The sequence below is a fragment of the Amblyomma americanum genome, chromosome 6, assembly GCF_052857255.1.
Source record: "Amblyomma americanum isolate KBUSLIRL-KWMA chromosome 6, ASM5285725v1, whole genome shotgun sequence".
NCBI lineage: Eukaryota > Metazoa > Arthropoda > Arachnida > Ixodida > Ixodidae > Amblyomma > Amblyomma americanum.
In genome coordinates, this window is record NC_135502.1 from 2,695,652 (window position 1) to 2,717,659 (window position 22,008).

General features: G+C 47.5%; 2 protein-coding genes across 2 annotated transcripts in view; both read right to left on the reverse strand.

The window, feature by feature from the left end:
• Nucleotides 1–19,759, reverse strand: part of LOC144094447 (disintegrin and metalloproteinase domain-containing protein 10-like) — a 20,461-nt gene extending 702 nt beyond the window's left edge. Inside the window, exons 1-3 of the mRNA XM_077628382.1 lie at nt 18,834–19,759; nt 18,067–18,269; nt 17,051–17,209 (exon numbers count right to left, since the gene is read on the reverse strand). Of these exons, the coding sequence (XP_077484508.1) occupies nt 17,051–17,209; nt 18,067–18,269; nt 18,834–19,056 (585 nt within the window). The 5' untranslated portion in view covers nt 19,057–19,759. The remainder of the gene's footprint in view (nt 1–17,050; nt 17,210–18,066; nt 18,270–18,833) is intronic.
• A 1,274-nt stretch (nt 19,760–21,033) lies between these two features.
• LOC144094448 (disintegrin and metalloproteinase domain-containing protein 10-like) overlaps nt 21,034–22,008 on the reverse strand; it is a 33,496-nt gene continuing 32,521 nt past the window's right edge. Inside the window, exon 11 of the mRNA XM_077628383.1 lies at nt 21,034–21,094. Coding sequence (XP_077484509.1) covers nt 21,034–21,094 — 61 coding nt within the window. The remainder of the gene's footprint in view (nt 21,095–22,008) is intronic.

The window sequence follows — 22,008 nt, forward strand, 5'->3', positions numbered from 1 at the left end:
CAATGAACGGTTAGTGCATCCTCTTGCGAACTCCGATGGCGTCGCCAATGCGATGAAGCTGGCTGGGCGTCCATTTTCTACGGTTTTCTGGGACTCACTTCGAAGGATCTGTTTCAAAGAGGCAGCAGAAATAGCAATCACCCGACCTTATTGGGAGGCCCAGCTTTTGAACTGCGTTTCGATCCACCTTCGAAAGCCCATGTTAACACATATGTGTCCACCATCGAAAGCCCACATATATGGGTAGTGTCCTAGTGGAAAACACCGCTTTTTGTGCGCAGTAACTCGAAAGTTTATTAAGTAAAATCCTGCGCCGCCTTGCGTAGGTTCAAGAGGCTCCCAAAGTTTTCTGTACAAGCGCTGCGCGTTGCTCGCGCTCAGAAAGGGCCGCCCTTCTTCTGTGGAAGCAGTCAGCAGATCCAAACACATTGATCACATTGTGATTGCCCAAGAAAGTCGGAGAAGATTTCCACATTGTTATGAAAAAGTACCGCGCGTGCCGAGAGTTGTGACATATTAGAGCCGATGTAAAATGCCTTGAAGCTTCACCGCACGTAATAGGAAATTATTTCCCTTAGCGTCCTCTACCGCCGGACGGCTCTAGAGGCGCCGTTGAAAAAAAATAATTTCATAAATTTAAGCGTTATTGTGAATTCTTTATTGACAAATATTTTATGTGAAAATATATTTATTTATTTTTTGAAATTCCTAAAGTTCCGGCATATGTTGGTTTAAAATATTTGCGTTCGGCTAAGAGTGCAAGAGTTTTTTTCCTCGCCATCTTCTCTGCAGACAATGGAGTTTGCTCATCACTGCTCAGTGCAGACAGTATCTCGCTCCTTTCCTTCGTGGCTATAGTCAACTAGATTCTAGTTCACTAGATTCTACTTCACTATGCCACGAGTATAGTGAACTAGACTAGATTCGAGTTCACTATATTCGCGGCGTTTGCTGTTGTCAGCGGGAAATGTGACCATCCCAGGCACACACTCGCTTACGTGGCTGACGCCATCTCTTAACAAACTTCATAGGCGACGAATAGTTCTCATGGTTGCCATCAGATGGCAGCTCGGCTTCCAAAACCATTAGGGCCTTTCAGCATTCTTAATGGAGAGAGCTATTGGCACGTGGTGCTTGTTCGCGCGCAGTTCAAGCGTTTTGCCCGGAACTGCGGTGCGGACCAAGCACAACGCACGGAGCCTGTGGTCAAGGTAGTCTGCCATGCCAGCGCTTTATCGCGGGGAGCGCTTAATTCATCACAGCTACCCCCTAGCTCCAGCGCTCCCCGCGATGAGGCGCCGGCATTGCAGACTACAAATGCGGCGGTCGGCATGCATTGATCTCGCCGCCCATGTCCGTGCACGGATAATACTTGAGGCTGTGCATTATGGCATGCATTACGATGTTTCATTGCGCGGCGTTTGCGGGATTCAAGACACTGTTAAAGCATCAAACTCTGTCAACTATTCATGTTATTGCGACATTTAGTAGCGCAATCATCAAACTTAATGGTGGCGAAAAAAACTCCAGCGAATATCTGAAGGACCTGTAATTTATAAACCAATTTATCAAGGACAGAATCAGGAAGGATCAAAACCCTTACTTGTTGTCGATACAGCCTCATGTCTTCGCGGGAAGGAGAAGGGTGTCGTATTCACCATGTTCTCTTATCAGAGGCTTCATTGACAAATCCACGCAGATGTCTACTTTCAAACTAACAAGTATCCGACCCGTTCAGGTGCTCAAATTTATATCACATGATTTTATCATGTACCAGCTGGAATGCTTTAACATGCTGAAACGTTTATTTCTGAGGGGAAATATTTCACTGTTTTTCATAGCAGAACAAACCTTTGTGTGTGAAAAGAAAACAGCACTGCAGAAAGCAGGACTTTGGCAAATGCTTCCAAGCCACGCTTACAATAACAGTATGAATTGTCTGGCATTTAAATATATAAGAGCACCTAATAAAAACTGATTCTGCATAGTCTGACGCTAAATAAGCGTTAAACACGGGTACAAATATGAATATGCAAAAGCATGCTCGAAGGATTAATGTGATTATTTGGGGCGTAGTTTGGGTTGTCTGACCCGAGCCCTTAAATAAGCCATTCTGATAAGGCGCAAACAAGACTGAAGACACCATACGGTTTGATACCCCGTGCACGCCCACGTTCCAAGTACTACTCAGCACAGTGGTTGGGGACAGACGCAGAGTGCTAGGCGGTTTGTGAGCTTTGATGGCCGTTGCTCAACCTCCGCCGAGGTAGCGGCTAGTGGATGTTAATTACCGGTCCATGGAGGAATAAGTTTGAGAGTAACAGCCTACTTTTGTCATCGTCATTCTCTCGCTGTCTCCTTTATAAAACAAATTATGCGTCCGTTATGGCCACAAGGCCCTAAAGTAAAATAGAGCGTCGATAAAATTTGGCAGAGAATGTTAAGACTGCTTGCGTGTCAGAATGAGAATGCATTAAGGCGCTGAGTCATACTACGTTGCAGAATGATAATGAGCCATGGCGATGACTACGAGTCATGACAAGGCGTAGTCTTTACAAAATCTGTGCACCGTATATTACGTTACTTGTAAAATGCTAAAGTCATAATACGCTGTAGAATGTCTGTCAATGGTCGTAACTATGAGTGTGAGTCAAGACTACGCATACTTTGTACAAACTACACACCTTACATTACGCTACTTGTGATGTGCCGAGTTATGCTACGTTGCATAATGTCTGAGTCAGTAGTCATGATTTTCATACTTTGCGTTAGGGCATTAATGACTATATATGTTCGCCTACATGTGTTGTGACCTCGTACACCATGTTCTCACATCATCCAAATTTCGTGCCATGGACGGCGACCCACGCCGGCTTTTGTGTTAATAGAGACCTTTAGTATAACGTATGAGCGCTTGCGTTCGCTATACGCAAGCAATTAGCGGGAGGTAACAGAGGAGGTCGCACGACCACTTTTAGTTTATCATATGCCAACCTGAACGCAACGATAGCGTAGGTTGTAGTGGCGCCATCTGGTGTTAAATTGTGAAAATATGTTGCGACAAAGTTTTTTCTATTTAGCCAAGGAATGGCCAAGGTTATCCAAGTCGCATCACGCAGATAGCCGGTTGCGTGGCCAAATGGTTCGCGCTCTGCACAGTGGAGGTAGAGCTCGACTTTTTTTAGGTAACCGAGCCGAGCGAGGTTCTTAATAACGCCATGGTGCGTACTAACATCCTTGCGGACCCATACTGCCTAGCGTTTTTAAGCTGGGATGACATCGAAGCCGTGATGATGCGCGAGCGTCAACAGCAACGCAGACTCTATGCATCCAGGCGCGGCCTGCTGAATCTGGACACCATGCCCGACAGCACGTTCCGAAGTCACTTTAGGTTCGAGAACGCAGAGTTTCGGACGCTTGTGAACGCTTTAGAAGTGCCCGAATACATAACAAGCGCTCAGGGAGTGCTGTTCGTTTGCGATGTTCTGTCGTTTGCGATGAACTGGCCCAGAAGAAGGTCGAGCCTTTCTCTCAAGGCCCGGGCAGTGAACGGCTTTCCGCAGGCGAAATTCACATTTCTCAAAATGTTTTTCCACTGTGCAGCGTCCATGAAGGAATTTTGTGCGTTTACCTCCCTAAGTAACGCTAAATCGTCTGCGAAAGTAAATCGCAGGCGAGGAGCGGAATTTTTTTGCGCTGTCAAAACGGTGGCTGCCATCTGAGAAGTACGACCACGATGCCAACGCACACACGTGCTACGAGCACTGCGACGCAGCGTTGCTGCGACGGGCTTGGTGGCTAGCCTAGACGGACCAGCTAACCGTCGAAACGGCTACTTTTGGCAAGGCTGTGACTACATTTCCTTAGGAATCCAAATCAAGGCAATCCACAGTCGGTTCTGTCTTGTTAGGGTTAAGAGCTGCGGAATCGTTACACAGAATCGAAAATTGGGCGTTTATCCCTCTTTCTTTATGCTGTTGGCGAGGCGAGGCAAAGCGAATATCACGTGTAGCATTTAAGGACAATGAATATGCCTAAAAACCCCATAACATTGACGAATTCTCTCCGAAGCAGGGGACGTGGGCGCCGCTATCTTGACAACGCTATTTTTCCTAGCGTACGCAAGAGCACGCACGCTAAATTAGAGAAACAGCGTACGTAACGGGCACGCCCGTTAAACCTCGGTTAGGAATAGTGTTTAGCGCATGCGCAGTACGAAGCACGCAATTTTATAGCGTACGCTATGCCTTTGCGTATGTCTGCGTACGCTATACTAAAAGTCTCTAATGCGACATATAATGCTCTCGCATGAAATGTGGAATTTTTTGGCTGTTTGGTGGCGCACTGAAGCAGAAGCGTAGCGCAGGCATTGTTTCAAGGGGAGGTTTTTTATGCACGGTATGATACTATTGCACCACAGAAATCAATAGAGCCGTAGGCAGAGGTGGGCAAACGCCTTCATTTTAGATTTTCCTCTATCACTGTCACTATTAAATCCTTGCCCCCCCCCCCCCCCCCCCTCAACCACACTTCCTGCAATTCCCCGCCCCTCCCTTGTCCTTACCCTTACCATTACTTCGTCGGCACTCCCTGACCTTAATCCAGACAGTCAGCACTTTTCGAATTATTTTTACTAGTTGCAGATGTGTTCTAGTGGAACTGCGTCACGCTAGGCGCAAACTATTCTTCACTGCATACGCTTTCGGCTCTTTCGAGTCGCATGGGCCTGGCCTAGCACTCCGAAGTTCTGAGTAGCCAGGGATGGCCGCAAGAAATGCCACACGGACTGTACTCACAGTGCTTGCAGCAGCGGGTACAATGAACTGTGCAGTGAGAATCTGGGCCGTCGAAAGCGCCGAAAAATGCTTCTCATGATGCCCTAAGTGGCAGATTACAAACTACTGGCGGGTTAATTTCAGCCACGAAATTCTTGCTGCTTGGTGGAACAGACGCCATAATTATACTTGAACCGACCTACCCACTCCTTAAAGGTGCACTAAAGAGGAAACTGAACTCGCCTTTTTACTGTAGGAACTCTGTTTACATGTTCCGGGCAATCTTAGAAACTTCGAAATATTGTCCTGTTCGGCCGATTGCCCTAATTAAATCGGATTAAACGACCCGGCTCCCGCCATTTTTTGAACTCAACGCGGTAGGTAGGCAGAGTCAACCAACGCGTGGAGTGCCTTTCAGCCAGTCCAGTGGCGGCTTCGCTCTCGCTTTTATTTTGTTTTTTTTTAGGTTTATGCGAATAAACAGTTTCAATCACAGACAATATGGCCGCAAATTAGGCCAACTTAAATAAATATGCACGTGGACTCTTTGATTCACGTATCACTCCGCCGATGGCAGAGCGGCAAGCCGCCACGGGACTGGCTGACGCGTTGGTTGGCTCCTCCTACCTACCGCGTTGAGTTAAAAAAAAAATGGTGGGAGCCGGGACATTTAGTCCGATTTAATTAGTGCAATCGGCCGCACAGGACAATAATTCGAAGTTTATAAGAGTGCCCGGAACGTGTAAATAGAGTTCCCGCGGTAAATAGACGAGTTCAGATTCCTCTGCAGTGCACGTTAAATTTTAGAGGAGTCAGAGCGACACACTACTTCACCCCACGTACGGAAGAAGGAGAGTCGGACTGCTGACTGGCGACACGGATCAAACCTGAAAAGGCGCTGACCGAAGGCATGGGGTGCATTTCGACAGAAACACTTTACCCTGAACCAAGTTGAGATAAAACGCTATTACACAGAGAGCTTAAGACAACGTGATTTCGAAAAGGCAACGCTGTGCAGCTTACACGACTGAGCAGTTAGTTGCGTACATAAAACAAGTTATGTACTTAAGTGTACGACGAAATTAACACACTGGTAATAAATACCCTTGCAATGGCTCAAACCTAGAAAACGTAACGAGGGTGAAAGAAACAATACAAAAGCGCAAAACTAGATACAGAGATCGAGCTACAATAGTTTGAGAGAGCGAGGGGCAGCGGTGGTTTATTGGCGCAGTGGCATGGTCCGGTTGCAAGGACCGCCGCCGGGTTAGAAATGCTCAAGTCGCTGGGATCTTTAACGTGCACTGACATCGCACAGCACACGGGCGCGTTTTGCGTTTCGCCTCCATTGAAACGCCGTCGCCGCGGTCGGGTTGGAACCCGGGTACCCCGGCTCAGAAGGCTCTCGTCTGCTGATTTCCCCATTCAAGGAAACAGGAGAGAGGTACAGAGAAATGATGTGGAGGGCAAGATATTCGGGTTCCATTTTAATGACAACATACGTTAAGTAATATTTCAGCTGTGAATGGACCGAATCCGACGCAGCCTTTTTGTCTTCTTCCTCGCTACAGCGCAATAGTACCTATCATGACAAAGCCCAAGCAATTGTTTTGGCGGCTCACTGTCTTTCATTACCACCCGTCGATAAGTAGATAAACACGCGTCTGCAGGAGGCTGCACGCGTGTGTGCTCCACTGAATGACCACGTCCTCTAAAAGGCGCGACAAGGAAAGGCCTCTCAAGAGCGTAATGACCCTCTTCGGCGAATTCCCTGAGATGTTTAGGAGCCGCGATAGCAGAGAGACAAATGGCCGTCATTCAGTAATCTTAGGAGGCTAGAGAGGGGCTCTGTTTGCACTGCAGCCGCTTTTATTAGTTGCTGCGGGTGTTGCTGCCGTCTGTCACCAGGCGCCGCTAGAGCGCCAATGTGCAGCAACTGTGTCAGAGATGTAGTAACGCAAAGTTCGCCCCGTTTCTATATTTCCTTGGCGGCTGGTGAGACAGCAATGCTGTCCCTCTATATGTTATAGTCGTGCAAAATCTATGAAGTTAGTCCCGTAGTGGTAATTTTACTGCATTTTATTGCAACCAACAACTTCCCTGGCTTCTGAAAAATAATATAAGTGAACGAAGTTTTGACGTAATACTTACGTAAACGCGCTATGAAAGTGGATTCGCTCTTCTGAGATTAGTTTTTTTTTAATAGCTGAAATGTGCGCTTCGGCATAAGACAGTTATTATTCAGGCGAGTATCGCCTAAAAATGTAAACAATGCCCGGTGTTGGGGGCCCATGTGTCCGGAATCTCGTGTAGTGGGGTAGTAAGCATGGCTGCCGAAATGAAGCTTGCATGCTGCCCGGAGTCCGTGCCAAGGTAGGGAGACAGTCTCGTTCAGGCACAGAGATCAACCGTGCGTGAGCTCATGGAAGGCTTTCATATGCGTATCTTTGGAGATAAATGTGTCAGACTTACACCTGCTTCTCTGATAGGGAGTTTCTGTTTTTGGTCAGCTCACTAGGGTACACAGGGTGACACGTGACGTTCATGATGATAGCCTTGCTCTGTTCTTGTTTTGATTTCCTATATATATGCGCATGTTTTTGGAATATACTTCAGTTGTGAGTTAGCGCTTGTACTTGTTTTTCTCGGCATAGTCCACGTGTTTGTGCACAAATTTTTTCAATACGTATGAAGAAGTGTGATATCTGTAGCGGCAGCGAGGCAGAAGGGGCTGGTCTAAGAGTCAGCGCAGCACCCACCCAGATTCTGCGTCCTGAGAGAGCTAACCGCACAATGTGAGGGCAGAAAAGGAGGAAATGCCCAATTCCTGCGACACACCTCTAAGTGGCACAGCATGTGAGAGTTGAGGTTGTTGCTAGCTACTGGTGGCATTAGCTTTGCGGGCCACCATTTTAGGCCACGGAAAAACAAGAAAGGCACGTGAAATTCTTGAGGCCTATCTGATAGATAAACATGGTGATGCTCGCGTCAGTTCTCCGTCTATTGGGCTGACAATGAAATAGATTGACTTTTGGGCGATTAAACGTAGGTTGTCTGCTTTGGCTTGGCGCATGCATGACGGTTACTCGAAGGAATGTGCACAATAAAGATGCCAGTTGTTAGTCCAGCCTTGTCCTGTGTAGTTCTCCTCTTGTCCCTCGTCTTTTTTCAGCTGGTAAAATTTATTCTTCGACATGTCGTACCAACTGGCCCACCACTCAGCCTTGCTTCGACTCATAAATACGGTCCACAAATCAGGCACATGCCTCAGGCCTGGATAATATACATAGCATGTGGGCTGCAAGATTGAACAACGCACCCATAGATTGAACACCGCATGTTGGACACTGCTAAAAATGACCAGTTGCCTCAGTTGATCGCGGGTGAAGGCTGCCCGAGCGAGGCTCTCATTTCTTAGTTTTCGCTGAATTGAAGACAGAAGCACGTTAATTCTGAAGAACACACATGACCCCCTGCAGACGATTCCTCGCATTAGAACAAGACCCGTCATCTCCTCTCCTCGTGTCGTCAAACGCGCGTTTTTTCACAGCCTTCGTAGAAGCGCTGTATTCGTTGGAGGCCGGGGGAGTCCTGCACTTTGTGTCTTTAGTTGTGAAGCTTTTCCACCGTGATATATCGGCATGAGTATCTTAGGCCCAGCTTGCGTAGCTCCTCTGTTGCAGCTTGCTTCTTGTCGGGAAGCCTTTTCCCTGCTTCTCCTAGTTCTATAGTGTTTTCGATCGCCTTCTCCCGTTTCGTGTTTAGTAGGCTGCAGAGAGTAACGGGCCGCACGGATCGCGCAGTCCACCTCTAGACTGTTGCTCTTGTTCAATTGTTTTCCTTTAGTCGTCTTTGCCTCGTGTTTTGAAATAGGCTGTGCACCGGACCAGCCACGTAAGAAAGGCCGGGTCAGGCATATACTCAGAGACACACCCTCAATCTTTGCATCACTTTCTCCCTCCTCACCAGCTCTGCCATTCGTCAACCTCGCGCTCAGAAATTTTTTGCGCCAATCCACCCTCACTCTCACCTCACCGAGTGAATCCCTCATAAGATGTGAGTGAGGACGACCTCATGAGGGTTCGTCTTCGTGAGGGTGCCCACGTCTGGTGCTGGTGGACAGATTACGCTTGTATGGGCCTTAACCCATTAAGGCTATCACGTCATACCCTCAAGGCGGAGCTTAAGGCCGATTTTGACGTCTTTTTCTGAAGCCTGCTTGACGTTGAAAACCGAGGCTCGAACCGACACTGAAGTGAGAACCGAAGTGCTGGCGCGCGTAATTTGTATCCGGCCTAACCACGCTAAATTGTCCGCCGTTGTTTGAAATCACCGTCGGAAATACTACGGCATGCCCTACTCGAGCTTCCTGCCAATTCGAAAACTATTCAAAAACGTGAGCATCAATTCGATTCATTCCAAATTACCAAGATGCACTATTTTATTCGTTTATCGAATCGAATAAAAAGGTATGCCATTTGCTATTCAAATATTTCGACTATTCGAATTTGGAATTATTGCACACGCATATCCAATTACAATCAGAAAAAATTGGCATGAAACCCTTGTATCAACACTTGCATGTCACTTCTTAAAAATAGATTTTGATAAAGGCAGGTGGTGGAGAGTTAGGTATGGCCACAAGCTATGTCTCGGATTCATTCAGACTACTGATTAAAGGAACTCTTTTGTGCTGCTAAAAACGCTTCTTTTGTACCTGACATTGAATAATGAACTTTCTTTTTGAGTACTCCGACCACCATTTTTTTTCTTTTGCAACTGGCACAATTATTGTACTTTCATACAAGGCAGCGAATCGTCGTTGATTGCGCTACGGGACGACACAGAGCGAGACAAAGGAATGTGCTGTAACGGTTTAGTTCAAGAAAATGCACAAAATACAACTTTGTTGGGAACGAAGCGTCATCGTTACACGACATACATTCTTCCATATCGTTTGAGAAAGGCACTTAGATTTTTGTGACGAAAAGGACTTTCTTCGACCATCTCGGTAGATGTTTTCATGGCCTTCGCTGCATGGTTGCTTGTGATTACTCCGCTTTCTTTACTTACCATTACTCCGCTTCCGCACCTCCTTCCACTAATGGTCGAGCAGCTTGCTGGTCGCTTCTTTCGAGTTCACTCTGACCGTGAGCAGAGCTACTGAAGAGGCATAGCGGAATCAGGGTACAGAAGAGCCTGATGTAAAAAACACTGGAAGACACCTATAGCAGCTGCACAGCTACGATAGTCCGCCAAAAAATCAGCAATAAAATTCCAAAAAGAAAGGGTGGCAGGCAGGGCGACACGATCTCGCCAGTGCTATTCATTGCTGGTTTACAGGAGATATTCGGACGTCTGGATTAGGAACAGTCTGGGATAAGAGTAAATGGAGAATACATGAGTAATCTGTGATTCGCTGATGACGTTGCCTTGCTAAGTCACTCAGGAGATGAATAGAAAACCATGATCAATGAGTTAGACTGTCACAGCAGTAGTGTGGGTCTAAAAATTATTATGCATTAAACCAAATTTTTGTTTAACACACTCGGAAGGGAACAGCAGTTTACAATTGGTAGTGAGCCGCTGGAAGTGGTAAGGGAATACGTCTACTTAGTAGGACAAAACAGCGCACATTTAGACACGGACATAGGAAGATATAACAACAAAGCGCTGACTTCCTCTGTCCGTGTATTAAGGGGCGCTGTTTTTTTTTTTCCAAATATGAATTACCAGCTAGCCCGTTTGACTACAGTTGCATGTCTACTTAGGTGCGGCAGTGACCGTAGACCCGAATCACGAGAGCGAAATAACTAGAAGGATAAGAGAGTGGGGTGGAGCGCATTTTGCTAGTTCTCTCAGATCATGAATGGCAGTTTACAAGTGACTAGTTTACCAGATAAAAGTATATAACAGCTACATCTTACCGGTACTCACCTATGGGGCAGAAAGGTGAGGCTAATGAAAAGATTAAGCTTAAGGACAGCGCAGCGATCTATGGAAAAAAAAATGACAGATGCAATGTTAAGAGTGAGGAAAAAGGCAGAGTGGCTCAGGGATAAAGCAGGGGTTAATGACATTCTACTCGAAATCAAGTGGAAGAAATGGGCTCGGGCAGGGCATGCAATGGGAAGGCAAGATACCCGATGGTCCTTAAGGGTAACAGACGGGATTCCAACGGAAGGCAAGCGTGGCGGGAGCGGCATTCAGCTAGGTGCGCGGATGAGATTAAGCAGTTTGCACGGATAGGGTGGCCGCAGCTGGCACAGGACAGGGTTAATTGGAGAGATGTGGGAAGGGCCTTTGTCCTGCAGTGGGCGCAGTCGGGCTGATGATGATGCTGATGTCACGATCGCAATCACGCCGGAGAGCATAGATCTTTTATTTTATTTGCTTTGGGTGCAAGGAGAGGATCAGCAGCGAGAAAGCTGCTTCGATGAGCAGCTTGACGGGGCAATATCCGTATATCCGTCCCCGTATTGACGGCATTCGGCAGCACCAGACATGTCGTTCAACTGATTCGCTTATATAAATTTCATTTCATTTGTTTATTTCAGTTTTGCGAGTAATACAAAAAACTGAGGACTATAAGAAAAAGAGCAGTGTTGCACCACTGCATGACGGGCCTCACCGCCTCTAAGTATTGACAGCAATCAATGAGACAAAAAAAGGTTTCAACAATGATTCAGGTACAATAAATCAGTGCAGATTACAACAACACAGTACAAAACTGGGCGTGACAGAGTTTAAAGATGAATGTCTTATGAAATACCTGTGACAAGAAAAAAAGAGAGAGAGGGAGAAAAAAAACCAGAGTGCATCCTCAAGCCCGATAATGAACGATTCAAGGGTGCTGCTTTTCCACAAAATGAGAATAATTTTTCAGTTAACAGCACATTTATATATAGAGGTGACGATGGATGGATGGAAAAAAAAAAAACTTAATTGGCGACAAATTTAAAGGGTTCTTGATCCTTACGGGTCACTGGGCGCCGTAGTCGATCCTCGGTCCAGGATGCCGCACTTGACAGTTGCCATCGTGGCTCGGCGTACGAGAAATCGTTGCGTTTCCTCGTCCTGTTGCTGGGCTAGTTGGTTTAGCATTTTTTGAAGCTCGGAAAAAAACCGACCTTGGCGCAAATAAATTAACAAAAAGAGACAAGGAGACGACGGACAGGCGCCTGTCTGTTGTCTCCTTGTATCTTTTGTTTTGTCTGTGTGAATTTATTGGCACCAAGGTGGTTTTTTTTTTTTTCAAGCATCAAAAATACCTCTTCCTGGCTGTCTAGCAAGTGCTCCCACTGCGTCACACTCGATGGTCTATTTTCGGCTCTTAGTCTGCCTTAGGGCAGATCCATGTGAAATGCTCTAGTGTAGGTTTACCCTGGCACCAATGACATTCGTCTACGTGAGGTCTAGGGAAAATCTTGTGTAGTTTGTGCAAGTGCGGGTAGGTACCGGTTTGTAGTCTGCGCCAGTCTACCGCCTCCTATTTGGTTAGCCTTTTGTGTGGGGCTGAGCAGCGTTTCCGTTGACCCCTGTACTGATCGAGCATGTCGAGTACGTGGGGGTAACGGGGTCAAGGTGCCTGTGGTGCAAAGTGTTGAGTATGCTCGGTTGACGTACCCTCGAGCTAACTCGTCTGCTGCCACGTTGCCCCTCATCCCCTCATGTCCCGGAACCCGTACTATATTATGTTTAGTGTTTGTGTCTTCTCTTCGTGTGTAGAATACGATTGGCAATGCTGTCGATCCTGCCTCTTGTGTAGTTTCTGCATGTTTGTTTAGAGTCCGTTACTATAGTGAGATTTTGTCCTGTTGCGTGGCCGTGCGATATTGCCAGAGCAACGGCGGCCTCTTCAGCTGCCTCTATGCTTGGGTTGTTTATCGTTGCGCTGGTTATTTCTTTCCCTCCTTCGTCTGTTACAACGGCGATCGTTTTGCGTTGGTATCGGTACTTTGCTACGTCCGCGTAGACTACGCTGGGATTGTCGCTGAATTCCCTGCTGAGTGCTCGGACTCTGGCCTGTCGTCTTTCATGGTGTGTATTGGGGTTCATGTGTCTGGGTATCGGTCTTACCCGGATGTTGTTTCTGTCTTCGTTATTAATCTGTTCCTTGTCTTTTTGTGTGCTTAGGGGTAGCCCTAGTTTCTCCATTAGGTATCTTCCCGTTCTGGGTTGAGTGAGTCCGTCTAACTGCGCACTACGTTGCGCTTCTCGCAGTTCGTCGAAGGTGTGCGATACTTCCAGTGCCATTAGCTTTTCGGTTGGTGTGACATTGGAAGTCTGAGCGCCGTTTTGTACGCGCTGCGTAGTATGGTGTCGATTTGTAGAGCCTCTTGCTTGTTTAGTTCGTGATAGGGGAGACTATACGTTACCCTGCTCGTCACGAGACTGTCTATGAGTCTTAGGGTGCCCTGTTCTCTGATCTTCTTTTTACTGCTGACTCCTTGCACGATTTTGGCGACTTGCTCTGTTGTATTCTTAAGAGAGGCGATGGTTTTGCTACATCGTCTTGTGTTCTGCAGCTACATTCCAAGCACTCTGACTTCCGTTTTCTCAGGTATTGTCTCGTTTCCGAGTTTCAGGGTGATCAGGAAGTCGTATTTCCGTGTAAGGTGGTGACGCCAGACTTCGTCAGACAAGGATGTGTTCAGAAACCGAGGCAAGATAGAGGGAAGCGCGAAGCCATTGATGATCCTAGTGACGACACCAGTGATGTACAGAGTTTCGGCCAAAGTGCAGATCCCTGTGTGAGCATGAGTTGCGTGCCATTTTACAAAGAATGCACCATCGTCGCGAGAAGAAAGAGGCCAACTAATCCGCGAGATTTGCGAAGCAGAGTTGATAGACAGGTTAGGCTGTGTGTCCAAGCCGTCCATCGCTTTATGATCAAACGAACTTCAATACTTGCGTCGCCAGTGACTGGCTCACCGGCTGCGCCTGCGTGATGTCCGTCAAGGATCGCTTGTATTCCGCTTCGCGGTTCACAATAAATTTGTTGCAAGTTAGGGCTCGTATGTGTCAAGTCTCCTTTCTTCGTCCACGTCTGTTTGTGCGTTTCAAGCTTTTGGAATGAACCCATAGTTAGTGCCGATTTGTGGGGTTTTGTAGGAATCGCATATTCTAGTTTCAGAAGAGGATCGGCGAGGTATAAGTGTTAGAATGTTCGAAAAGTAGGTGTCATCTTTGGCTATTGTTCGTTTGTAAAAACACACAAACCTATAGTCCAAAAATCGTTCCACGGACACAATCCTGTTCATAGAATATTGGTGTAATTGGTCAATCATAAGATACATTGGCGACAGCGCGCAACATTCCTTTCTTGCAGAACAGAACGCTTGTTAATATTTGCGTCAGTCGTATTTCCAGCATGGTTGAATGATAAATGGAATTGAAATCAAAGCACAAAAAAGCGCAACGAAGTATATCAGCTAAAATACATTACACAAATACAAAGAAACACGCGGAGGAAAGCAATGTTTGCTTAAGGGTTTTGTGCTAACTAGAGGGAATAACTTTCATCGGCAATGCGGTGGCTAAAAGCAAAGTGCTGGAAGGTTCCATTTTCCTTGCGGAATTGTGTTTTCAGTAGTCCCTGCTTGTAGTAGTCTGAGAACATAAAATCGCCGCAAAAGCTCTGGTCTAAACATGCATAAACCGCCGTAGGAACATTTCACGGATTTCTTTAAAGGGAACAAGTGTAAGATCTTTACCATTATAGAATGAGCGTTGGTTTAGTAAGGTAGGAAGCCTGAAGTGAAGCATCTGTTTGCCGTAGTTCGCATGACAGCAAGAGATTTGCCAACGTTCAGTATTACGGGTGCTGTAAGTACTTACGTTTTCTTGAAGCGCAGCCAATAATATTACCGTGTTTCGCGTTTTGGAAAAGAAAGTCTAAAATTTTACAAACGTGTCAAGTTAGTGATTTTCGATACCTAAATAATGATCTTCTGTGTGCGAGGACAGGAGCTTTAGAAATTAGTCTGAAGGCTTTTTTGAGCAGTAAAACCTTTGATATATTTTCTGCTGCGGTAGTTGCCCACGCTAATGAGCAGTATTTTAATATAGTGGGAATTTAAAAGCAGAACATTACTTGCAAGTAGAAATGCTGAGCAAAGTCGGCGTAAGGAATTAATCGTGCGTGACAGCTAGCTGACTAAGAGTTCCATGTGAGCATCTCGCGTCATATACTCTGTAAAATAGACTCCTAACGTTTTCTCAGAGTTAATAACTTCTACCTTAGTGTCATTGAATATCAGAAGGGGCAACTATAATACTTTGCTTTTGTGGCGGAAGAGTACACATGTTTTGACTAGTTTAACCTGCTTTTAAACTGCTTTAAGCTAATCTTACACGCCCTGGGGTTCAATTCCGGCCAAGGTTGTGTTAGCCTTTCATGCCATTGAGCCCCGCCACATTGATTCGGTCTGAGCTCTGCAAAGTGATGAGGCGGGCTACTTTGCAGATGAACAGATCTGAAGAAGGGCTAATCAAGTTGGGAACCAGAACCCAAAGAATTTGTATTTTCCTGCATCATGTGTTTAGTGTCCGGATTCTGCTTCCACTCTCATCGTTTCTTCAGACGGCGTTTTTTGGGCAGTTTAATCATAACACCACATTTTCGACGCTTCCGACATCACACGGGCCTATGAATTGAGCAGGTGTGGGCGAGAGCTACTTGCACACGCACGCGAAGTGCGCCTACGCATGCAGCGGCGGTGGCAGACCACCGTCTCGAAGTCGCTCCCTTCTTTCCGGCTGTTGAGCCCGCGCTCCCCACGGCGCCGCCTCGCGTGGTCGATGAGGGGAAGCACAGAGACGGGGAATTCCAAGCATCTGCCACGACGTGTTAACGCAGACGCTGACGTGAGTTTTTTCTTTCTCGTGTAGAACACGAGAACGCTTATTCCTTGATGGCCTCTGATTCAGTGACAATTTTGGCACTCGAAGCATGAGCGCGATTTTTCGTTGGCCCACAGCAGCGGAGTGTGAAGGCGTCCAATGGATGGAGCATCCGAGGAGACATTCATTGCATTCGCGGTTTTGTGCCCCGAAGAAAGCGTTGCCTCCTTCCTGCAACACTGCAGCGGTGTTCATTTCCTAATTCCGTTCCAGCTTCCTTTTGTCCTCCTTTCATTACTTCTGTCGGAAGAAATTTATCCAACAGCCACGGTTCCCTCTTCGCTCTCGTCCAGGTTTCAGGTGAGCGCATTTAATTTATAACAAAAGGCCGCACCTATCGTGATACCATTTTAGTGACTTTTTTAGCCACAGTGGTCATATTTAATATATGCAGCTGAAGAAATCTGCATGAGACCGCAGACGCCGAATTAGCAAGAATAGAAATCGAAATTGTGCTGCAAAGCAGTGCTGTCTCTGCGCAATTATTTGGGGACATTTGAGAAGAACGTAGACAAAGCGTGCGTTAAGTTATAGCCTCATGTTGGTCACATAAGAATAGACTAAGCTGCCATTCCTCGGCCTTCATGGATGACGCCGCCAATCACAGATTTATTTATAGGAGCTAAAAACGGTAAATACGGCGCATGAGCTAGCACCTAGGCTATGGTAATATTAAACATATTTTTTGCATTGATTACTTCAGGTGAAGCGTGAGCGCAATGATGATTAGAGGATATGATATAAAATGAAATCCGTCACGTCATGACGACGACTTTTCGCCCTGTAAAAAAAAGAAAAGACTGAACTCAGCGTTGCGTGTAAAATGTAACGCAATACATTCTTGAACTTCATCATACATCACACATTAGATATTAGTCACAGAACCAAATTCTACTGCATGTGAAGCGAACGGATGCTAACGACATGTTCAGTATATCCGCTATCATAAAGCCTTTGCGAAGTTACAACAATAAGTAAGCATTGTAATGAATGCGCGCGCAGGGTCGAGTGGTGAACCCAGAGAAGCGCAGATGGCACTTCAAGAAGAAGAAAGAAGTTATTTGCTACTTATTTTCGTGTCTGTGTCACACAGTGTACATCTCATAGCAAAAGCGCCACGAAGAAACGGCACTCTGTAAAACGAAGCTCGGAGTAAGCATTGTGTGCACTGATGTCTATGACACTATTGAGGCACATTAAGTGTTTAAAAGCTGGAAGACTTCGTTGACGTTATAGCAGAGTGAAAAGCATAACGACTCCAACAAAGAAAACGTTCAGGCCAGTTAAATTATCTTCCCTCCTGCGCCTTCATGCATTCGGCAGCAGTGGCTCCTAAATAAGCAAACCAATCTAGCCCGGCATGAAAGTACCTTGAGGAACTTCATGGGGCTGCGCACGCTCTCCTTGAAGCTCTTGGCCTTGGGCAGCCTCGGGTTGTTCGTGGGCGTGAGCACTGCGCAGCATCGGATGAAGAGCAGTATGCCGAGCAGGAAGAAGAAGACTGCCAGCACAACTGCCCACCTGTAGGCCTGCACATGCATCCCACCTGAAGGTATAGGCATACATTATACGGGAAGGAAAAACCAAGCTCTTGCTTTCACTCGCCTCCCCTAAGGCGGAGGAGTGAGAGCGGCAGCAAAGCCGCAGCCCACGCCACACACCTCTGATAGTATTAAACGGCGGTCCCGAACAAAATCCCACATGTGGCGTTCATTATCAAACAGGCTAAGTAGTCTAAGAAGTAACTGTTATCGCTGTCAACTTTTCGCCCTGTGGGAGGGATGAAACCTGGGGCTTAAACGACGATAGCTATGCGGCGGACTTTTTTCAGGTGAGATGATTTCGGCGTCTACCTGATATGCAACAACCGCTAACTCCAGCTTCGGCGTATTGGCTCCTGAATCTGGCGACGATCCATTCCTCAAAGAATGTAAACACCGTAAACCGCCTTGTGTGACATCAACAATGATAGCCAGCATGCACTGACCAACGACAGAAAGGCGAAAGAAGGAATAGGGTGAGCCAAAAGCTGGTGCCACCTATGTACCGGGTGCTATCGGTCAGTGGCCATACGATCCAATTTCGTCGGTGCACTGAGTCGCATGGTATAAATAGACCTGGCAGCGGCAGCTAATGAAAGGTGTGTAGAGGATGCGGTGCAGGTGTCGCTGCCCCGCTCGTTCTTCCCAGCTGAACGGGGAAAATCATGCAGCGGTAGCCGTTCAGAAAAAAGCGGCGACAACGAAAATGTGCAACCTTGATCCGATAGTATTCATGCAAAACACCTTGCTTTCGAGCTTTACTCCATTTCTCCGGAGATTTGGGGGTGCCGTAACAGCGCGGTTCGAAACGATAATTGTGGACTTGGCCCGTTCGGCTCGCTCACCTTTATCCACTCGCGTACTTTGTTGGGCACGAGCAGCTGCTCCAGGCGCGTCAGGGCTCCCCCTTCGTCCACGGTGCGGCAGCGGCGAAACACGTCGCAGTAGCCGCGGTTCTGGTTGCACGCGGCTCCGCGTTCGCGTTTCCGGCCGCACAGTTGCTCCAGGCCGGAAGTTATGCACGGGCCCAAGCAGGGGCCGTCCGTGCCTGCGCCGGCAGAGGCCTTCTCAACGCTCTATTCGGCACGCCGTGTAAGGCTGATGCTTAAGAGCTACCAGGAGTCCGACGAACAGATAAGTAAAGGCAGTGGTGACTATAGTGGTGACCAATAATCTCAAAATGTCACTACCGCGCTTTGTTCCGAGGTCCAATGAGTGCTCTCGGTGTGCTCTAAACGGGCCCCGCCTGTATTTTCCCTCTTTGAATTGTTACTCCTTGTTTTCTTCTTTCGCACGCACAGCATTGTCCCGTGCAGTTTGACGCCTGCATTTGATGCCTACAGCGCACAAGAGCTTTACATCGTGCGCATCCTTGCAGACAGGCACCTGAACCGCCAGAACGAAAATAGGCTTGTTTGTTGGAGCTTCTGTCGTGGACGTAATAAAGCCTGCACTGAAGTGCACTGATAGCTCTTGCTTCCCAAAGCCAATGCGGGTTTCAAAATCTTCTGAGCACTGCTTAAAACAAAAAAAAAGCCCATCCAGTGCGTTTCCCTCATGCCGAGCGAGCCACTGTTTGCGCGGCGGAGGCAAGTGAGGAAGCCTCGTATACCTTTGCGCTTGCAGTCGACGAGGCACATGTCAACGTGGCTGGCCGCCCCCGTGCTGACGCGCTGGCAGTCCTCGTAGCCGAACTTCTCGCAGATGGAGCCCTGGCAGCGGCCGCCTCGGCACACCTGGGTTCCGCTGTTGCATTCAGTCATGTCGTCCTTGGGCAGCGCCTCTGGGCAACGCGCCAACTTCTCGGTGCCACTCGTCAAGGGAAGCCAGCTCATCCGCTAAGCCCATCATAAACCGAGTTCTTCAGAAGAAATTAGCCCCAGGTTTAGTTCGTTAAACTAAATGCCACGTACGTGCGGTAGCACAGTGACTTATTAACTTTGTTTATCTTCGTTAATCTTGGTGATTGAGCTGCCGGGGTTAAATCGGGGCTTAAAATTAGGACGATCCATTTTTAATGCGTAAGCATTACTTGGCTGATGCGTGGCGTCGACGGGAAGTGTATACAGGCAGTGTGTACAGAAAGCGTGGAAACATTTACCCGAGTTACTCGGTAACTCGGCCAATCGGTAGTAACTTGGGTAAGTTCGGAGGAGCGTCGGGCCAACTGCGCGAGAGGTTGCTCGGGAAGAGCAACATGGGTCGCACAATCCCTACCGGTGGCTGGGATATAAACAGCCACCTGTCAGTGAAGTGGCGCATCGTCTAACCACTGCGCCACTGCGCTGGTAGTGGTATGAGGGCTCGCCGCGATCTATAAATGTTAGGTATGGAGAATGACCAATTCTGCATATTTGCGCATTAACCCACGGAGCTCCGAATGGTGTGCGGTTCGGTCTCCTTTCCTGAACTAAGTTACACAAACGCACAAGCCACAAACGAACCAACGGAAACAGCAGTAGTGCACGTAAGCACACTTAGGGGCCTCCGGTAGTTTTGTTGATGCGGAGGAGAAGCGGAAGGATGCGCGCTTTCGAATCCGCTTAAGCAGTAATGAAGAGCGCATCAAAAATTTTTGTTATATCCTAGCCCTTCAGTATATCCGAGTTTTCGTCATATCTGAGTATTTTGTCTCTCCCAGTTCCCCCCTAAGATACGGCATGGGAGATTTCACTCGCTCCATTTTGTCACCAGCCATTTGCGCAAGCACTTCGGTTTTCACTTGGGCTTCGGATTTTGGATCCACTGCGCACGGATGGAAGTTGACGAAGCCGGCGACGTGCAAAGCACAGCGCCAGAGACTTTCCGTTTAGCACGCAGAATGTTAAGCTGCGGCGATTGTCAAGAGGTAGCGCGCCCGACTCGCGTCGCGGTGATGGTGCGGTGTTCCAATTCACTGGCCAGCAAAGCATATCTGTCCACGCCCGCCGTAAAGTGGTTAATTTTGGTTTATTCGTGCTCCGTGGCTTCATCCGCAGACAGGGCGGCTTTTTCGCTAGCGAGGCACTTAGTGCTGGCGTACTAAAAAGAAGAGCGGAAGCGCCCGATATGGCCAGGTATTGAAGGACTCGAAATTGTTGTGGAGAACAAGCTGCATCCGTCTTTAATACTATCGTTCCTATGCGCTAAAGTATTTGTGCCCAGTGTCGAATCTTGGAGAGATCAAGGCCACTCGGAGTAGGCCACATTAAACTTTCGCCAACTGTGCACAATTATAACGACTCCTCTAGGCCTCTGTAGGACTTTAGGCACTCCTGATGGCCTCCAGTTATCGCTCTACTGCGCCTGTCGCGACCACCGAGTAAGAATTTCTCCTTTCATCGCTCATATAACTTACGGCTGCTCTGGCTATATCCTACCATGCGTGGATGTACGGAGTCAAAACTTAAAACAGGACTTGCAAGTAGGACGTTACCCGCCGCGGTAGCTCACTGCTTAGGAATCTCGGCTGCTGAGCCGGAGTTCCCGGGTTGGAACCTGGCCGCGGCGACCGCGTTTCAAGGCGGGCGAAACGCTCAGGCGCCCGTGTGCTGTGCGATGTCAGTGCACGTTAAAAATCCCCAGGTGGTCGAAATTATTCTAGAGTCCTCCACTACGGCCCCACTTTCTCTCTTTTTTGGGCACCTCTTTCTTCATTTCTTCTTTCAATCCTTCTTTTACCCCTTCCTTACGGCGCAGTTCGGGTGTCCAACGCAATAAGCGAGGAAGTTACTGCGCCCATTCCTTCCCTAAAAAAATCGTTATCATTCACTCCCACCTTCCTCCCTTTCCTTACGGCGTTGTTAGGATGTCAATTACTACGCCATTTCCAGTCAATTTTCAAGTAGGACGTTCTTGCCGTCCGGTTGGTTCATTATCGAAGGAGGTTGGACACTACGCAAAAGGACGAAGACAGGAGGTAAAGAAACGACACTACGGGCGCAGACTCGGACTTCAGTACCTTCGCTATTTTTCTGACTTGGCCCAAGCACAATACCACATGACCGAAGACAGCTTGAATTGTTGGAGGGAATATCTTGCGTCCTAGGCAGTTTCTTTACCTCCTGTGGTGGTGGTAGTGGTTTTTTTAATTAAAATAATAGTAAAAAGGAAGGAAAAGATTTTTGCTAGCCCCGGCATCTGCCATCGATACTGAAGCACCGGAGCTGGGGCAGCGGAAATAAAGGATAGATGGCAGAATGGAGAAATGAAATGAACGAGGTGAGGGGACAGGAAGAGAGGATGGAGGTGGGAAATAATAAAGGTTAGAAACTGTGCAAACGGACGAAGACAAGAGGCAAAGAAATGAACACGACACTACGGGCTCAGTCTCGGACTTCAGCACCTTCGATATTCTTCTGGCGCGGCCCCAGGATGGCACCAAGTAACCGAAGATAGCTCGAATTTTCAAACGGACTATCCTGCGCTTCAGGCAGTACGCCAGAACACGGGACTGACAGGTGGTCACAGCGATGACGTTCCCACATGAAGCTGCTGATATCTTGCTTGGTTTGCTTACACAAAATAGAGGCCAGTGTAGAAGAAATGTGCTTTAGAAGGTCGTTATTGCAGGCTTATGGTTCATTATTGAGGAGTGTTAGAAACTGCGCAAAAGGGTTTTACCTCCTGTCTTCGCCCTTTTGCGCAGTTTGGCGCAGAGAAACCGTTGGAGGGAGCCATTAACGTTATCGCTTCCTGCCCTTAAAGGCGGAGCTTAACTACCCCCTAATTTTTTACCCAGTATGCCCTATGATAGAAATGAACTACTTAATTCATAGTAAAATAAGCATGCTTGTGAAGCTAAGGAT